Source organism: Macaca fascicularis, chromosome 8 (assembly GCF_037993035.2).
Source record: "Macaca fascicularis isolate 582-1 chromosome 8, T2T-MFA8v1.1".
Classification (NCBI taxonomy): Eukaryota; Metazoa; Chordata; class Mammalia; order Primates; family Cercopithecidae; genus Macaca; species Macaca fascicularis.
In genome coordinates this window covers 122061368-122082117 of record NC_088382.1, presented here as the reverse complement: position 1 = coordinate 122082117, position 20750 = coordinate 122061368, and the positions used below count along the sequence as shown (strand labels likewise).

Here is a 20750-nt window from a genome sequence, read left to right as displayed (position 1 = left end):
TTGTTATATTACATACTTTGTTTCTGAGAACAGGAAATTTGAATACTTATAAAGTTTTGTTTATACACTTTTTTATTTTTTAAATATTTAACACTAGAAGATCTTATTAAAAGTTGCAAATAAATTATACACCTTAAATTCCAGTAGCCATATATTTTTATATGAAGAAGATAACCATGGTATCAATTTTTTTAAACTTTTTTCTAAAACTGATATTTTCACCATTTTTTCCTAGCACCCTGTGGAAGTCGTTCAACAGGTTCAGAAGGCACTGTTCTATCACCAAACTATCCAAAAAATTACAGTGTGGGACATAATTGTGTTTATTCTATAGCAGTTCCAAAGGAGTTTGGTAAGTAAGATTCGACTCATTATGTAGTATTTCATCCAGACATGCTTTATTTTTCACTACATGCTATTCAAAATTTTTAAATGAAAATACCTACTATCCATAAAGTATTTTACTTTGCAATTCTTTTTAGATGGTGGTTTTGTAATAATACAATTTTGAGGTCATCTTACTCAATCTGAATTTACAGTCAAGTACACAGGTGAACAACAATACAAAAATGAAAACAGGATTGTTTTTAATTTTTAAAAATGAGTATATCAGTAACCTTGCAAGTGCCTTCATATTGGAATTTTATAAAATGGGAAATTGCCAGAGCATAAAGCCAAGGCTGCTCTGTAAAATATGTATTAAGTCAAATATTGAACTATTACAATAGTAATAAAAGTATTTACAAAACAATCATATCAATTTTATAGTTTATTAACACATTTCCAGAAAGAAGAGCTTTTGGTTTTAAGCATCTAGTTTCAGGGACAGCAATAAATACAAAAAGACAGCAAAGGACATTTCAGCTCATCTTGTCAACCTGACAATCTATTCTGCATCGGCACTAAGAAGACAATGTGTCCTTTGCTGCCTTCACATCTTTCTGATCACACGTCTTAGAAGTCACTTATCTGGCTTCTAAAGGTTTTGGTTCTGAGATCCAGCTGGATCTAACCCAGATTAAGCTCTGTTCATGGATGGATAGGCAAGGGAAATTTAGAGAGCAGTAAAGTTCATAGACTTCTACAATTTAGATTTACAGCATTGTGTTACATAGTAAAGGATTTGTTATAGCTATAAGGAATGTCTGGGTCTGGATGACTCAGTATTTCAGCAGAAGGACATGGATTTTATCATTAGAGATAGTTGCATAACATCTTGACTTAACATTTCTGCTGCTGAGATATAAAATAAGCTGATGCTTCCAGTCCAATTTCTTATAACCAGATACCTATATATCCTCCTTTTCATCCTTCTGAAACAAGTCCAAGATCTTCAACTTACTTGAGAGCACTGTCATCAGAAATGAAGTACTAAACTTTTTATTTTAACATTTAAACAGAGTGATGATGCCAGCATTAGCAAAGTGTATGTTTTTGTACTCTACAAAGTATTTCTTTCCCCTAGCGTATCGATTGGTTGAATCAAAGGTGAGCTCTTTGATAGTGAAGAGAATGACAGTTTAGAAAGAAAAATATCATTCCCTTAATTGTGTTTATTTTTTGCCTTTTGAGTCCTTCCTTTGCTAGAGAGTTTTATGCTCCCCAGATGCAAAAAAATGTTACATGGTTGCTGACAGAATCCTAACAATTATTATCCAGAAAACTTCATGGCTCTCTGAGTCCTCTTTGGAAGCCATTATTTATCCTATTATTCTTGGGATGCCATGTGGCCAAAGGAATGAGAAAGAGGAAAATTAGCCATTTAGTGTCCTGACAAATAGACATGCTGGTCACCTTGGAGATGTATTACTGTAGCCTATGTATGCTCAAAAAGAGAAAGAAAAAGTACTAATTGAAACAAAAGTAAATTAACAGATTCCTAAAGAATGAAATCTATATTTTTGTAGGGTTAATATAAGTTGAATTTAATCCTCTTAATATTAAAAAAACTGCTATGTTGAGCCAATAATAGTTGGTTTTTAAAACTATTTTTAAATGAATCTTCTTGTTTTTTGTGGACAAAACAAAGTGTACTTTGATTTATTAGTAAAAAACTAATTTTATTTTACAAATGTTGCATCATTCTTCATTTTAAGTTACATATATATTTAAGCACCTGTATTCTAATTTCAGCCTTGTCACATGTTAGCTATCTGCCTTTGAACAAGTTACATAATCTCTTTGAGACTGCCTCTTTATTTATAAATTTGCTATCATTTTGTTTGTAGATTAGAGATGTGAGCAGTAAATGAGAGAGATACATACACATGTAAAGTATGTCTAACATACTTCATGTTTAATATCATTGGGTTAACAAATGCCAGCTTTCAAGTCAGATTTCTGGGTTAAGGCTCAACTTAACTTACTTGCTATTTTCATTGGACAAGTCACATTGTCAGCCTGAACCTTACACATCTCTAAAGTAGCAATGGCAAATACACCTTATATGGCTATTTTATAATAATTTGATGTATATGAGTGATTGGCATAATAACATAGTAAGTCGTATGCATACACAAGTACACATATACACCTTCTTCTTTATGTTCACATTCATATAAAACATCCCCTGTCCCCTCTTCCACCCCCGAAAAAGGTTAAATTAAATGACCTACATTATTAGATTGAACTAAGGTCTTAAAAATAGCATTTTTAAAATAAGACAACTATTTGTGTTATTTAGTTAAAGCATGAAAACAAATATTTTGGGTTTTATATCCCAGTGGCTATTCAATCATCTGATAATCCCTTACAATTTTCTGGGAGTAGGATAGTGAAAGTAAATAAATACTGACTGTTGACTTCTTCCTATTACCTTCCTATTACCTTCCTTTACCTCTTTGATGAGAGATGGTCAAGCAGTAGTTACTGGATCTCTACAAATCAGATTTCTATTTTGCTTCTGCTTCCTCTCATTCTCACTTTGCCATAATTTTTTTTCTGTTGCCACATTGAGCTATATTTATTACTTTTCAGTATTACTTCATCACATATCACTTCCCACATTTTTTTCTTTTACTGTCATTTATCTCAAATTATAATAATTCCTTCGTCTGTATCTTTTATATGCAGATGCTCTTAGAACATGACTCTTACATCATTTAGCACAGGGGTTCCTAACCCCTGGGCCATGGACTGGTACTGGTCCTTGGCCTGTTAGGAACTGGCCCGCACAGCAGGAAGTGAGTGGCAAGTGAGCTATCATTACTGCCTGAGCTCCACCTCCTGTCAGATAAGCTGTGGCATTCGATTCCCATAGGAGTGCAAACCCTGTTGTGAACTGTGCATGTGAGGGATCTAGGTTGTGCACTCCTTATCATAACCTAATGCCTGATGATCTGAAGTAGATCACTGAAACCATCCCATGGAAAGATTGTCTTTCACAAAACCTGTCCCTCATGCCAAAAAGGTTGGGAACCACTGATTTAGCACAATGTCTGTCAAATACACTCAGTGCATTGACTGGATTGCATTTTACATATGGGTTAAGGCTCTAACATCCTTATGTAAAAAGAAAATAACATATAACCAACATTACACATGAAAATAAATTAAATCACCCACGAAAGATCTACATGACTTTACATATGACGATTGTCTCTGAAAACTCTAACAGACCATTTTTAGTCCTTCAAGGTAAGAAGAGATAACAGATTATTTCAGATAATTCCAGATGAGCTACTTGTGTTTCTTACAGGCCATGTGATACCAAATTACTTTTTTTTTTTTTTGCCTGGTGTAGAATTAAATGCCTGTAAGTTATTTTTGCCATTACTTTTGATGGCAAAAACCACAATTACTTTTACACCAACCTAATAAATATGTGCATATTACTCCGCTTTACTGGTTGATTGAGTAAATACTCTTTGTCAGTCAATTGCCATCTTTTAGTTTTTATAAATAAGACAAATGTCAGTTCATAATGTTTTCATGAGCATCACTGAATTTCATTTGAATTCAGGTATTGGGGTCAGATTTTGGCAATATTCATCCTGCAGGATTCTACTTGTTTTATTATTCTTAGAAAAATAACAGTTATGGATCAATTGGATATCATTTATTAATATTTTACTCCCCTCATTCTACATATAAGACTAATTACATTTGGCTTTTTGGATTTAAAAAATCCTACTTATCTATCAATAAAATATATTTAATTTTTCTTCATTTTTCAATGTTTAATCACCAGTTGCTTTTTCTTGTGGTTTAGTTGCTTAAGACTTTATGAATTATATTTAAGGGTCAGAAACATGGAAGACCAATTTTATTTTACCTTTCATTTGGTATAGATAACATGCTTCAGAATGTAAGAGAACTGTTAACATTGTCAGAGGGAAATTTTTTTGTTAATATGTATTATACCTAGAGTATAGGAGTCCAAATAAGATGTCAGGGAGGGAGGAATTAGTAAAATTTGGGAATAAATGTGTGGATTTCTATCTCAACAATCCTGGCTGAGAAGAAACATAAATATATAGGATGACAGTCAAAGTAGAGTGTAAATCGGCAGATAATGTTTGGTTTTGTTTATTTTCTCTTACTCCAGCAGATACTGGGGTATTTAATTTAAAGCCCAAAGAGAAAGTAGAGAAGACAAAGCTGAAGATATGAGGTGTATCAATTGGTTAAAAAAAAAAAAAACAAAAAAACTTCAGGCAATTGGAGGAGATGAAATTTTAAAAACAGAGGGAAGGACCTCCTTATAATTCAGAAGAAATAATTTGCAATTAGCAACATGATATCTGGATTACTTTCACATGAAATATTGAAATAGTCACATGAAATATTTTTGGAATTATCATTCCTTCCTATTCTCCCACCTCCATCTCTCTTCAATCATCCTCTTCTTATTTTCTAGGAATTATGTGTAACAGAGAACATATTCGTGTCCTAAGGCTACTATAACAAAGTACCACAGGCTTAGTGGCTTAATTTTATTCTCTCACAGTTCCAGAGGCTGGATGCCTAAAATCAATGTGTCAGTAATGCCACACTTCCTCTGTTGGCTCTAGAGAAGCATTCTTCATTGCTTCTTTCTAGTTTCTGGTGACTCCCAGCAAGTCTTGAGGTTCCTGGGCTTATAACTGACTTACTCCAATCTCTGACTCCCTCTTTACAAGACTGTTTCTCCTGTCTGTCTGTTTCTGTGTGTCTCTCTGCTTTCTCTTGTTCTTATAATGACACCACTTATTGGATTTAGGGCCCACTCTACTCTAATATGATATCATCTTGATCCTTAACTAATTACGTCTGCAAAAACCCTGTTTCTAGGTATGCTGACATTCTGGACTTCTTGGTGAACATAAATTTTGGAGAACACTATTCAATCCACTATGAAGGGCAAACTATGTATCTATATCTATATCTATACACACACATATATATATAATTTTATGTAGAAAATCTTAATATAAGTTGCTGTATAAAGCATGCATCAGCTGTGTGGACTGCAAACTGACATTCAGATTTCTTGGAAAATTCCAACATGTAAAACATCCTGAGGATATCCAGTATAGTTGATGGTGACTTAATTTTGTGTTTAGCATTCCAGATAGCTCTACCTCCTAGAAGACACACCCTGAAGGCATATTTATTAGTGTACAGAGCTTATTCTTTCCCAAGACTAGTTTTTACACTTGGTATGTTCAAAATGGGCATAAAAACCTTACATCTGCCCCAGTAATCTACCTTCTCACCTATCTTTTATTATTGGCACAGTCTCTTGGTTGTATAAGTTTCAAATTTATGAATCCCTATATCATCCGAAGTAATTGTCAATTTAGTCTACTATGTGCAAATGGTATACAGAGTTACCAAACCCTTTTGCATATTGCTGTAGGAGAGGCTTTTTAAAAAAGTAGCTGCCACTACCTTGAACTTTTTTTCTACTTAAATGTATTTTGTTTGTTTCTTATTCACCACCGCTATCTTTCCTATTTCTCATTGAAGTATTTTTCTTCCAGTTAACCTAGAAACATCTTTCCTTAGGATATTACTCACATTATAAGATTATAATTTTAAAAAATATATAATTTTATTAAGTATTATGTTAAAAACAGTGATAAGTAGCAACTATTTCATCAATTCTTATTGTATTCACTAAATGTATTTTATTTTGGGCTGATAGACTTGGGTAATTACATAGTGGTTAATAAGTGTGATTTGTTTTTGCAATATCACATCTTTTACATTTCTGCATGAATTATTAACCTGTAAAAGGTAATCTGAGAATTTAGGTCTTCTCGTAATTTAGAAGAAAAAAGTAAAACAATGGATTGAAAATAAGATGCATACATACTATCTCTAAATGTATACATACATGTTTTTCCGTTAGACATCTGAACTTTTAAATACCTATTAATGTAGTTTTGACTTGCATATGAAAAATTAAGTAACTATTCTCATCTTTTATGTTAAAAATCATAGCAGTTCGTTTTGTGTATATTTTTCCTTAAAATTCACACATATATTTGACCATTTGCTCTTTGATCTTATGTCTGTGAGGTTTTTTTTAACTATTCAGCAACACAGTCTATGTTGTGGTTACCTCTCTTTATGCTTAATTCAATCATTTATTGCCACCAATTTTCTCCATATTTGCTTAATTCAATCATTTATTGCCACTAATTTTCTCCATGTTTTAGTGAAAGATTGTTTTTAGTTTACCTTTGTTTGCTCGTTCAATCAGTAAACCATTTTATTGGCATTTTATTTTTCCCAGTATGACATTTTCCATAATGAATGAGTACTTAAGAAGATCAATAAAGGTTTTTATGTATTTTTTACTTAAAGTATATGACACTTCACTTTTTAACAGTACAATTGCATCAAAACCAACTATTACTCTTTTCTCAATACTGAATTTATCTAACAATGACAAATATTCACAATATATGTGTTTATTAAAAAGTTGTGTTTACTATTTGTCATTACTTTTTAGATTTGGAGCAATTGAAAAGAAAAGGGAACAATTTTTTTTTTTTTTTTTTTTTTTTTTTGAGATGGTGTCTCCCTCTGCTGCCCAGGTTGCAGTACATGGTACCATCTCGGCTCACTGCAACCTCCACCTCCTGGGTTCAAGTGATTCTCCTGCCTCAGCCTCCCAAGTGGCTGGGATTACAGGATCTCGCCACCTCATCAGGCTAATTTTTGTATTTTTAGTAGAGATGAAGTTTCACCATGTTGGCCAGGCTGACCTCAAACTCCTGACCTCAGTTATCGACCCACCTGGGCCTCCCAACATGCTGGGATTACAGGTGTGAACCGCCACACGCGGCCTCTTGTTTTCTAATTGATGGTTGTTTTAATGTAAAAAAGCAGAAATCAGTACATTATTTGTGTACTTATAAGAAAGGAAACCCCTATTTTTTTAAGCCTATCGTTTTAGGGAAGGGAAATATGATTATCTTATGTGCTTATGATAATATTATTTAATTTGGAGGGAATAATTTATATAATTAGATCTCAAGCCATGGCTTGGCCAATTGGTTGAACATGATCTGCCTCCCACCCCACCTGCATTTCAAAGACTGTTGAAAACCCATGGGTAGCGAGGTAAGACTGTGGGCCACAGTATTCTATCCCATAAAAGGCAAAGGCTGAGAGGCTGTTAAAATAGGCACTAAACAGAACATAGGATTCAAATCAGTGATAAAAGAATACTTACTATCTGGTAATTCAAGAGTCTGTAATTTCAGTAGTATTGATTATGGGGCCTTTAATATGTGAGACACAGAATACAAGTTGCAGTAATTCACCACGAGGGGGCATTAATTTTTTCCAGGCTTAAGAGCAGCTAAAATAGGCTACTAAATGGAGAAATAGTGGGGATAATCACCCTTTCTCTAAATACTTTTTCTATAATGGGTTTTAATCTTTAAAGAACCTATGTTGTTTTACACTGGGCCATATTAACTAACTTTTAACTGAAGATAAAAGTCCATAGAGTCCTAATTTGTCAAGCCTACTGTAAGTGCCAAAGACTTCATTTAATTTTACTACCTTTTTGGTCAGAGCTTCCATGACCACTGTAGGATATTTAGGTAAGGCAATAATGCTGATGATTAAAATGAGGCATACTTCTTTGTTCACCATTTTCTATTTCATATTTCCTTTAGATTATACGGTGTGCCTTATTGAAATTTAGTGGGATCCCCAGGAATAACTGTATCTGAGTCTCTGTGTAGATTAAGGCCATGAAGGTTTGCTAAGTGGTGCATCTCAGTAGATATTACACTTAATTTAGAACCCATGTTGTAGAGACACAAAAACCAATTAGAGACATTCCATAGTTTTACTTTACAAGTTTTTGTGTAAATTTTGGATTTCCAGTTGAGTCAAATTGTGGATCTTTCTCTTTTAATTTTGTATTTCTTCAACCTGTATGTAGTTTATTGTTGTTTTCATTTTCACTTTAAGAGTTACTATATGTAACTTCAGAGGAGGGAAGGTCTCCTTACCCTGCTTATGTTAATTATTAATCATAATTATTTCATAATTAATAATTTTCCTCCTCTAAAGTATCTCAAATTAGTAACTTCAAGGTTAGAAACAATGGTTACTTTATAAGGTTTAAGAACTCTGGGTTTATTTTAAGTTTCCATCAACTCATTCCTTGTTTCACATAGGTGTCATGTGTGTTTTCCTCTGAAGTCTGAAGATTAGAATCTTTGTTACAACAGAGGCCTGGATAGCAATAGTAGCAAAAGAATTTTTTTTTTTTTTTTTTTTTTTTTTTTTTTTTTGAGACAGAGTTTTGCTCTGTTGCCCAGTCTGGAGTGCAGTGGCAAGATCTCGGCTCACTGCAAGCTCCACCTCCCAGGTTCACTCCATTCTCCTGCCTCAGCCTCCTGAGTAGCTGGGACTACAGGCGCCCGCCACCACACCTGGATATTTTTTTTTTTTTGTATTTTTAGTAGAGATGAATTTCACCGTGTTAGCCAGGATGGTCTCAATCTCCTGACCTTGTGACCCACCCGCCTTGACCTCCCAAAGTGCTGGGATTAGCATGAGCCACCTCACCCGGCCAGCAAAGGCATTTTATAGGGTCTTAGTGAGTCATCTGCTTTCAGGAGTTTAGAACTCAGCACACCATATGGTAGCTCTTCTTTCTCACAATCCACCACCCAGTGAGCCCATATATTGCACAGGGTATCAATATTTTCCCTGGGTCTTCTCTAGAAAAGGTGACTGCTTGACACCAATAGCCACAAAGTAAGAGTTGTTTCTCTGAACTTAGCATTAGTCACTGTTTATGCTGGAATCAAGTATGTGATTCATTATAAAGTACACAGATAAGTCCAGACTACAACATATAACTGAGGGTCACTTTGATGAGGACGCAACCCTTGGTTCTAAATGCCAGTTATTAAAATATCTGATGTAGATTGATTAAATCTGTGATAACTTGGAAGAACTCAGAAAATGCAGCACAAAGCAACATAACTCTAAGTGCAAGTTTGCCAGCAGACAGCAGAGCCAGTTACTAAGAGAAAATAAGAGAAAAAAGACCTTTAGTGGTTGTAGTCATCACTTAGACATCTTACTCATTGCATTCATTGTTGTGGTCACTCTGCAGTTGGTTTGGATTTATTTATTTATTTATTTATTTATTTATTTATTTATGATGGAGTCTTGCTCTGTTGCCCAGGCTGGAGTGCAGTGGCATGATCTTGGCTCACTGCAACCTCCGCCTCTCGGGTTCAAGTGATTCTCCTGTCTCAGCCTCCTGAGTAGCTGGGATTACAGGCACGTGCCACCACACCCAGCTAATTTTTGTATTTTTAGTAGAGATGGGGTTTCTCCATGTTGATCAGGCTGGTCTCGAACTCCTGACCTTGTGATCTGCCCACCTCGGCCTCCCAAAGTTCTGGGATTACAGGCGGGAGCCACCGCGCCCATCCCTGGTTTGGATTTCAAAACTGATATCACATAAGCACAAGGAAGTATGAAAAGCCATGTTACTCACAAAATGAGACTTTCTAGGGAGAGCAAGGCAAACTGCCAAACAGTTTCAAAATGCATGAGACAGCAGAGAAAGGAGATTGACTGTGGAATTTTATTGTGATTATGGAGTAGCAGTGGGGTGAGAGTTTCTGTGTGCAGGTGAATGCTTGCATGATTTAAACTTACCACTGGTGGCAAAGAGGCAGCACTTACGTGACCTAATCAGCTTGCCCAGATATGAGGCAGAGGAGAAGGGGGAGTGGCGGGGCTTGTAAGTTGTCAATAGTTAAGCATTAAAAATGATTTCACATGTTTTAATATAAGTTGTAATTTATATGTGTATCGTATATCATATACGTCATATATATCTGTTGTTATTATATTATCTTTCCATTTTAAGCAAAATTATTTTCTTTCAACTTGCAAGAATCTCACTATAATATGCTCTAGAATGTGATTAGCTGAATTTTCAAAATAACTGTCAAATGATCTATTAGATTCATATGATGGTTATCTATTCACATTCATTGTGTATAAGTGTCAATGTTGATGTTTCATATTTCTGTTGTTGTAAGGCAGTTATAGAAAATAAGTTATGCTTAATAATTCAGAATAAAGCTGAAAACTATGGTGCAGGAACACAAAGCTAGACGTTTTACAACAATTTATTTAAACAGTGGTTATGATGTTTCAACATATTCGTACTTTTCCCATTTATGGTTGCTTTTAGTTTTTGCTTCATTTTACCAATATGATAAGTTCTGCAGTTGTCCCGTTAGGCTATTTAATACCAGGTGGCATAAAGCTGCCGAAGATTATTTTGACATGAGGTTCAAAGTCATAAAGTCAATGATGGTAACAATTGTAAACTGATTGAAGAGAAGATTGAGCGGTTACTGTGGAATAGTGGGAAACAAGGTGAACTGGGGATCCAAAGGTCTGGATTTTAGTTGTTTACCTCTAATTGGCCGTGTGACTTTGAGCAAATTACTTAAGCTTTCTGGTCCTCATTTTCTTGATGTATAATATAAAACCTTTTGTCCACAAGGGACTTCCTAGTTTAAAAAATAGGTGAAATATACTTTTGAATTTGTTAAAGAGTATGCTAGTGGAAGCTAGAGAATTAAAGCATAGGAAAGTTCCACCAGGTTTTCTGAAATTCAAAACTCTGCTTACAGTGCATGGATTCATGTAATTTCATTAAATTCCAAAGATAACTATAAATTTATCCTAAATTCTGAATCCTTTATTTTTCTGCAAAAGTAAGATAAGTTATGCAACAACAGCATGCAACATTCTTCTCTGTTATTTCTTTCTTCTTTTCTCTTTTTTAATGCATCAGAATATCCGTGATGGTCATTTTTAACTTTCTCACTCTTATCATTAAAGTGTAATAAATACGTCCAAGAGAACTTTGCATTTTTCAATTCATTACAAATGCTAGAAAATTGGCTTTCTATTTTGTTTCCCAGTGGTATTTAGGCACAAAATAATTCCTCGAATAAGCCTGAATATTCATATAGGGAGTAAACATTTCTTGCAAAGTTTCACTATAAAATTGTGGCTCTTCTCTTTAAGAAGTTGATATGGAAAAATATTTGAAATAATAAAAAGAAAAAGTTATACATATATATTAATATAGATGCATTACTTTTTCTGGAAAACTTTTTATGGAGAAGTCATCATATACAGCCTTTTTTAGTATTTCATTATTCTGTCATGCAGAATCTCATTTGTAATATTTCATACCATGACAGATTAAAGCTAGAAGATAAATGATTTACAAAAGCACACAGTATGCCACAGGCAGAGTCTTTTGTAAACAAGGAATAGTCATCATATTTGACACTATCCACACTGATGTTTTAGGATAGTATAATGATCTCTAATTGTTTAACACTGCAATGCAGTGCTGATTATAATTAAAATACACATGTTTGGTGCTTTTTTTTTTTTGTTTTGGTGACTCACATGATTTAATTACCTACTTTAGACTTAACAAAGGCTAACATTTGCATTTTGAAATAATATATTTGGAAACTCAATAAATTATATTTCAAATAGGTTAAAAGATTGATAGTGCTTATTTTGTGCTTGGTATACAAACACATGGTGCACATCACACACTAAAAATCTGTGATTCTAGTCTCTGAATTAGAGGGATTTGAATAGTATTCTCTTACAGCTTATATAAACCCTTAACATTTCAACCTACCTGCTTTTGCTGAGAAGCGGAAACTCAGAGATATAACTGGAATATTTTCCAAATTCACTGAAACTATGTTTTATACTAAAATACCAGACTAACTATCAAAGTTTCATCTATTATGCTGCTTCTTTTAGCAACATTTTATGTAACAAATGTTTTTCAATCTTCTATAGTGTTTATTTTATTGTAACAGAGTTTGCCAATTAAAATTCAAATTAAAAGCTTTCATTCAGTGGTAAATAACATAAATGAGATCAATATCTGGACAGAGATAATATGGGATGGTGTGTGCAGTGGTGCACTAAAATCCATGCCTTCTTGAAGGTAGTTTAATTCTATAAAATTTGAAACACAGTATGGACTAAATAAAACTCAGCTGTAGATTGAATTTGACTTTCAATCTAGCATGTTTTCTGTTCTTAGTGTAGGGGTATGGAAACTTCGTGGCCGCTTTCTCTTTTACTTAACCCCTTTGCTTCTCCTTACTATCTCTAAATTTGTAGAAATATGCTATAAATAATTCTAACCTCATTGTGGGTAAAGATCTATATTTTATTGCTTGTAAGTGGCAATTATTCACTAATTTGATCAATTATTTATTTAAACTGTGTGTATACACCCAGCCTTGAGCTAGAATCTGAATGTACAGGTTATGTAAATAATGGTTCCTGCCCTCCAGGAGATCACGGGAAAAAGAATTAGAAAATTAAACAGTTTATTCAGGAAGAATGTGGAAACTACTATAAACTATGATGTGGGAAACTACAGTTTGTTAGCATGCTATGGGTAAACAGAGGAGGCACACCTAAGGCAGGCTGGTGGCTGATTTCAGAAATGCGGATGACCGTGACAGAAACATTTATCTGATGATACGGCACGTGACCTAAGTCTTAGTGAATGTGTAATTGTTAGCTGGAGAAGGACATTCCAGCCAAAAAGAACAACACAAGGAAAGATGTAGAGATACAGCATATGTTTTCTGAAAGGGACTATATATTTTTATCTCTAGTTGAAGAGCAAAGTACTAGTCAGGAACTAGTATGCCTGAAATTGGTAAAGAAGGCAGAGACCAGATTATGAAGTGCCTTGTATGCCATATTAAATCAATTCAACAAATGCTTATTGCATTCTCACTCTGCTTCAGAGAATTATTTGCTAGGCTGAGGCTACCTAGAGCCCAATGAAACAGAAATGCTTATTTGTTCTTGTTAGTATATTGTCTAATTCAGTAGTCAGATAACCCAGGGATAATATTCACCTGGTACTTACTGGTACAACAATTTTCATTTGTTAGAATTTTGAAACATTTACATGTACTGACAAATAGCCACTTCTCCAATCTCTAAAATTGCTCCATAATTCTCTGGCTGCTGGCCCTTCCCCAGTCTAGCAGCACTTCTGACTCGTCTGTACCCATGTCACTGACTAAATATTTTTAGAGTTACCTTGTGAACATAATTGAATAACCCCCCCCCCACCCAGACACACAGACACAACACGCACACACACACAATTATGAGCACAAATTTGGCTAGTGAGCATGAAGAGTGAAGAAAAAAAACAATGTATAATGAGAAAGAATAACAGGAGGATCAAATTTAGATTAGGGAGATGAGTGAAGTCTGCAGTATGCTGAAAATCGGATGAGAAGGAGGTTGAAATGTATCTCGTGTACCATAGTAACTAATTAAGCTATTTGGCAGAGAATTAACAAAGTCTGTTGGACATTTTAGTTAATATTATTTGTAGCAGGGAGAGGTGGTTGTTCCAGAGGCATGGATGAGAAACAATGAGGGGATTAATTTAGGCAGTGGAGAAGGGAGGAAACATTCATTGTTTGTAGAAGATAGTAGGGATGAGTGAGATTTGTGTATGTGTCTGAGTATGTGTGTATCTCAATATTCCAGTGTAATTCATGATCTTTAATGATGGCAGTGGCACATGAGTAGAAAGGAGCAAGTGATATTACAAAGGCCATGAGAACCTCTGTTAAAGCCCTTCCTGGTGTCTGGACTTGAGATACGAATTCAGTGTCCAGTGAGATACGAATTCAGTGTCCAGTCACCAGCTTTGCAGTTTCAGAAATTCAGCGTTCTCAGCTACCTCAGAAAGTATTCATACTCCAGGAGACAGGTTCACATTGTTTTCCACTTATCAAACCCAAAGGGACTGATTTGTAAATCACAATACCAATTTCCAACTTTTTCGTGAGAGAATATCCGGCAAACTTGGCAGTCTTGCCCTTTTGCCTAGAACCCTTCTTGTTGGTGGAAATAACTAATCCTTGGACAAAAGCATATAATTATTTTAAAAATCATAGTCACAAGTTTATTGACATTTAAGGATATCAGGAAGTAGCTTGATGTACTAATGAAAAATTTATATCAAACTACTACAGCTGGAAGAAATGTTCTTATCTACACTAGACACATTTCTTTATTTAGAATTCACTGAACCAATTTTACTCAAGATATTGGGAGGCTAAACTAACATACCTGGGTGAGAGGACAGGGAGAGAAAGTCCAGCAAAATTTGGAAACACAAGGTTTAAAAAATTTGAAAGATTTTAGGCTTATTTTCTCTAAGGATGTTAAGTGTCTTTAATATGCCAGTATGGATATTCTCTCTCTCTCTCTCTCTCTCTCTTTGTGTGTGTGTGTGTGTGTGTGTGGATTTGAATGGAACTCTCTTTACAAAGTTGAAGCTCAGTGAAAATCCTGCGCTAATGTGTCATCTCTTTGTGATCAAATATTGTATTTTTTATTATTGAAAAAATAATAAAAGAACTTAACAATCTTTTGCACATTAAAACAAATCTCGATAGGTATTTAATGAAAATGCAAACAATTGAATTAATCAATGAGTTAAGTAATCCTTTATCCTGGGTGAGGAGGACATTTTTTTATATTTTTTCCAGATAGTTATTTACCATATTTGTTTACCAAGGTATTAGCTTAATCATTAACCAAATGTTTGCTTAGTTGATCACTCCTCCATTCTTGGAAAAAATGTGGGTAAGCATCAATCTTGACACAATCCTATGCATTTAGACAGCTGGGAGAAGCTAGTCCAGGAGGTATCTTACAGTTAAGATATGGAGTATGGAGCCACAAACTCTGGGCTGACACTTTGAGATTAGAAACGAATGAGGAGGCCTAAATGCTTCATTTTAGCCTCTTCCCAGTTCCTCTTCACCTTTTCCCCACTCCCAAATTCCTCATCTTTACTCTGGCCTGACATTCTCTACATTTTAGACATTTAGATAAAACTCTGGATAAGACGGGAAATTACATTTCTTGAACATTTCAATTTGTGATATGGGAATTGTATCATTTCATATAAGAGCTTTAAAAGACATTTCTCCATAGAATTAACTGAAATATCAGTCTGCAGGAAATATGGGTCACAGAGCATGCTATAGGATGCTGGTAGCATTATACCTTTTAAGAATTCAGTTTGGACTGTAAATTCTCAATAAAATTCTACAAGCTTACTGTTTCTGACCAATCCAGTTCTCACACTCACCTATGGATTCTCTTCACTCCATTCCCCATGCAGGGAAATTTCTATTTAGGGTGTTGGTGGTACAAAAGAAATAGGGCAGAGGAAAAACTCCATCTGACTAACCAAGCATATGTCCAATTATTTTCAATATTAATGCCCAGACCTCCCCTTTGAAGCTCGAATTTGACTGTCTTCTCTTCTGTTACTTCTAAAATGAGGTAGGTGCACTAGAATTAGAATCCTATCCAAAGAAGGATGCAAAGTCCAAGGTTCTGTGGGTAGAGGGAGAACACATTAATGAATATCACATAATATTATCTTGTGACATATAAATCAGTTTTGTAAAAGAAATTTATATTTGAATTTTAATTTGGTCTATAATTTCTCAGGAACACCTCCATTTTATAAGTCATATTTGACTGATAAGTTAATGTTTGTATTCTTTATCTTTAACAGCTCTTTTGGGTTTTTTTGCATCATGTTTGAGTTTGTAATCATATTTCATGAGGGTTTGTGTCTAGGCATGTTTATTCAAACCTAAAACATGTACCCTACAGTAAAAGGACAAAATTCATATCTATATAATCTAGCTTTCAGTATTAGTTATGTACCTTATGTATAATCTCATGTAAGTTATTTATTCTTTCTGACATCTCATCTATAAAAAAGAGATAATTATATCTGTCCCACCCTAAACCGTAACATTTTTGTAAGCATCAAACAAGAAATGTAATAGTTATAGCTTTTCAATATTTTGTTTTCTCGTTGGTTAATTTTAAGAAATATGACATTTTAGAAATATGATTTTAAGTATATTTTGTTCTACTAAACAGGTATGTTTTCCATTTTTTTCTTTAGATAATAAGCTTCCCCTCTCTTCAGAAAGCACGTTTATGTTTTCTTAGTAGTATTTCATAGAATCATTTATTTCCACTCAGTGCTTATTGCAGTTAATTAATGAAACCTGAGCTCCACAAACTACTGCTACTAAGTTTTGTCTGTCTGGTGATTGCCCTTCATACCTATTTGCTAAATTCTAAAACTTACCAAGTTATCTCCCTTCATTTTTGCTGATTTCTGCTATAATTTTCTCTGGATTTCCTGTTTGAAAAATGAGGCCCACATTCATAGTTTTTACCTACTTATAAAGCATATAATTAGATATATTCTTTCAGTTCTCTACCACTCAATTTTCTTCTATAATATTTCAAACATAATCCTTTCCACATTTTTTTTCCGGCTTCCAAATCTTGTTTTACATTTATTTAGGAAATTATATGCTGTCTGGATGCACTTCCAAATAATTCCAGTGTAGAGCTCAGGTGGTTAGAGTATAGGGCTAGGGTGGTTTTTATGAATAAAACTAAACTGTTGATGAATTAAAAAAAATAAATTTTCCTGTGTTAATTTTTTAATCAGCTGAAATTTCACCAGCATTTTCAAAAATATGAGACAAAAAATAACTATAAAAATTTATGTCTTCCATTTTTTTTAAACCCCAACTTGCATCATCTACAGTTGATGAGACAATTTTCCCACTGAGGCAACATGCTGTGTAATCTAAAAGCTGTATGAAGCTGAGCAAATCACTTGATATCTTTGGGTCTCAGTTTCCTCATCTGTAAAATTAGCACATTGAAAAAAAATGCTAGGAAAATCTTTCACTGTAAATTTTCTGACTTAGGCATTGATTATGCTTTGATCTATTTATTTATTTATTTTTATAATTTCAACTTTATTTTAGATTTGAGACTACATGTGCAGACTTGTTACATGAGTATATTGTTTGACACTGAGGCTTGGGGTACAAATAACACTGTCAGCCAGGTACTGAACATAATACCCAATACGTAGTTTTTCAGCCTTGGCTTCTCTTCCTCTTTGTTCCCATCCTTCTGTCCATGTTTAACCACTGCTTAGCTCCAATTTATGAATGAGAACATGTGGTATTTGGTTTTCTCCTCCCACATTAGGTTGCTTAGGATAATGGCCCACAGCTGCATCTATGTTGCTTCAAAAGACATGATTTTCTTCTTTTTATGACCATGTAGTATTCCCTGATGTATATGTAATATATTTTCTTTATTTGGTCCACCATTGATGGCCACCTAAGTTATTCCATGTCTTTGCTGTTGTGAATAGTGCTATGATGAACATGAGTGCATGTGTCTTTTTGGTGGAACAATTTATTTTCCTTTGGGTATATACCCAGTCAGTAATGGGATTCCGGGATTCCTGGGTTGCATGGTAGTTCTGTTTATTGTTGTTTTTTTTTTTATTCAGCATCTCACTCTGTCACCCAGGCTGGAGTGCAGTGGTGTGAATACTGATCACTGTAGCTTCGACCTCCTTGGCTCAAGTCCTTTTCCCACCTCAGCCTCCTGAGTAGCTGAGACCACAGTCGTGGTGTTTTAAAAAATTTTTGTACAGACACAGTCACTACCAAAAATGCTCAGCTTATTTTTTAGATTTTTTTTTTTTTTTTTTTTTTTTTTTTTTTTTAGAGACAGGGTCTCATCATGTTGCCCAGGCTGGTCTCAAATTCCTAGCCTCAAGCAATCCTCCTGCCTTGGTCTCCCAAAGTGAAATGAGCCACTGTACCTGTCCAGGTAGTTTTAAGTTCTTTGGAAAATCTCCAAACTGTTTTCCATAGTGGCTGACCTAATTTACATTCCCACCAACTATATATAGGTGTTCCGTTTTCTCCACAACCTCATCGACATCTGTTATTTTTTGACTTTTTAATAATAACCATTCTGACTAATGCGAGATGGTATCTCATTGTAGTTTGGATTTGCATTTCCCTGATGACTAGTGATGCTGAGCATTTTTAAAATATGTTTTTTGGGCGCTTGTCTTCTATTGAGAAATGCCTGTTCATATTATTTGCCCACTTTTTAGTGGAGTTACTGGTTTTTTATTTGTTGCGTTATTTAATTTCCTTGTAGATTATAAGCATTAGATCTTTGCCGAATGCACAGTTTGTGAATATTTTCTCCCATTCTTTAGGTTGTCTGTGTACTCTGTTGATTGTTTGTTTATTTTCTGTTTTCTGTGTTGAAACTCTTTAGTTTAATTACGTCCTACTTGTCAATTTTTGTTTTTGTTGAAACTGCTTTTGAGGACTTAGTCATAAATTATTTGCCAAGGCCAATGTCCAGAATGGTATTTCCTACATTTTCTTTTAGGATTTTTATAGTTTGAGGTCTTCCATTTAAATCTTTAATCCATCTTGAGTGAATTTTTATGTATGATCAAAGGCAAGAGTCCAATTTTATTCTTGTTCATATGGCTAGCCAGTTATCCCGGCACCATTTATTGATTAGAGAATTATTTTTCCATTGCTTATTTTTGTCAACTTTGGTTGTAGATGTACAGCTTTATTTCTGGGTTTTCTATTCTGCTCCATTGGTCTCTGTGTCTGTTTTTGTACCAGTACCATGCTCTTTTGGTTACTGTAGCCTTATAGGAGAGTTCAAAGTTGGGTAATGGGTAATGTGATGACTCTAGCTTTGTTGTTTTTTGCTTAGGATTGCTTTGGCTATTCATGCTTATTTTTGATTTCATATGAATTTTAGAATTTTTTTCTAATTCTGTGAAAAATAACATTGGTACTTTTATGGCAGTAGTGTTCAATCTGTAGATTGCTTTTGGCAATATGACTGTTTTAACAATAGTGACCCTTCCAATCTATGAGCATGGAATAGTTTTCCATTTGTTTGTGTCATCTATGACTAATTTCAGCACTATTTTGTAGTTCTCCTTGTAGAGATCTTTCACCCCCTTAGTTAGATTATTTCTAGGTATTTTATTTGTTTTGTGGCTATTGTAAATGTGATTTCATTCTTGATTTGGCTCTCAGCTTGAACATTATTGGTGTATAGGAATGCTACAGATTTTTGTACATTGATTTTGTATCCAGAGACTTTACTGAAGTCATTTGTCAGGTCTAGGCACATTTTGGCAGAGTCCTTGGTGTTTTGTAGGTATATAATCATATTATTAGCAGAGAGAGATAATTTGACTTCTTTTCCTATTTGGATTCCTTTTATTTCTTTCTCTTGCCTGATTGCTCTAAGACTTTCAGAACTATGTTGGGTAGGAGTGGTGAGAGTGAGCATACTTTTGACCTATGGATTGTATTCTGTTTCTCTCAACTAATCTGAAGGTTAGTAGAGGTGGATTTTTATCCCAGTTCTGCCATTTACTTACTGGTAACTTTGATAAAGTTACTTGCTCGAGATTTTTCATTTGAGGATATAATTGTCCAGCCTCTTGACTTTTTACCAAGAATCAGGAATCTGATGAGATGTAATTTATTTAACGCATTGAGCACAGTACATGCCATTTGCAAAATGTTCAATTATTTTTAACCAGTATTTGCAATAACATCATCTGCTTTAGGTCATTGCTTTTCTCTAAACTGTACTTGATTTGTTTTGTGGTTCTTTTCAGTGTATTTCATAGATCAGAGTTCAGGAAACAGTGCAGAATTCTACAAAATATTTCAGGAAGATTTTTATAATTTGCAGAGAAGGATGAAGTGTAGGTTAGCTGTGTTAGAATGCATAGGCTAGATGTTTGAGTGTTCAAGTCAGTAACTACAGAAAAAATGCATTATTTAAATAAGCAACAGATGAGTAATATAATCAAATAATCCATTGCTATGTGCAAACCCTGAAAACAACATGTTATAGAGTTAAATTGTCATTGAAAATGTCTTTAAAAGTCAATAAAACATTGTCTACTCACCAGTAGGTAGGCACTTCTACATCTTTGAAAAGAAAGTTACATCTCTTAGATTAAATAGTCATTTCCCTGTTTTTAAAAGAAACTAAAGAAACTTAATCGCAGAACTTTACTAGCACCTGGTTTCATTTTTGTCTACTCTAATTTTTAATCAACATGTACACATTTTCAGAAATAATGTAAACTAGAAATAAAAAGGTAGTATTGTTTTTACATCAATTCTTTTATTATTCAATTGGGGATTCTCATATTTTCAGGACACTGTATGCTGGTGTGATGTGCATGTTTTAAATGTGTCCCCAACAAAAACATAGTATAAACAAGAATCCAGTACTGAAGAATA

At 34.2% G+C, this 20750-nt stretch overlaps 1 protein-coding gene across 6 annotated transcripts in view; it reads left to right on the top strand.

The window, feature by feature from the left end:
- Positions 1-20750, top strand: part of CSMD3 (CUB and Sushi multiple domains 3) — a 1225248-nt gene that overhangs the window by 976001 nt on the left and 228497 nt on the right. For all 6 annotated transcript variants that reach the window (XM_045398613.2, XM_045398612.2, XM_045398610.2 and 3 more), the window contains one exon: positions 236-352. In XM_045398613.2, the coding sequence (XP_045254548.2) occupies positions 236-352 (117 nt within the window). The remainder of the gene's footprint in view (positions 1-235; positions 353-20750) is intronic.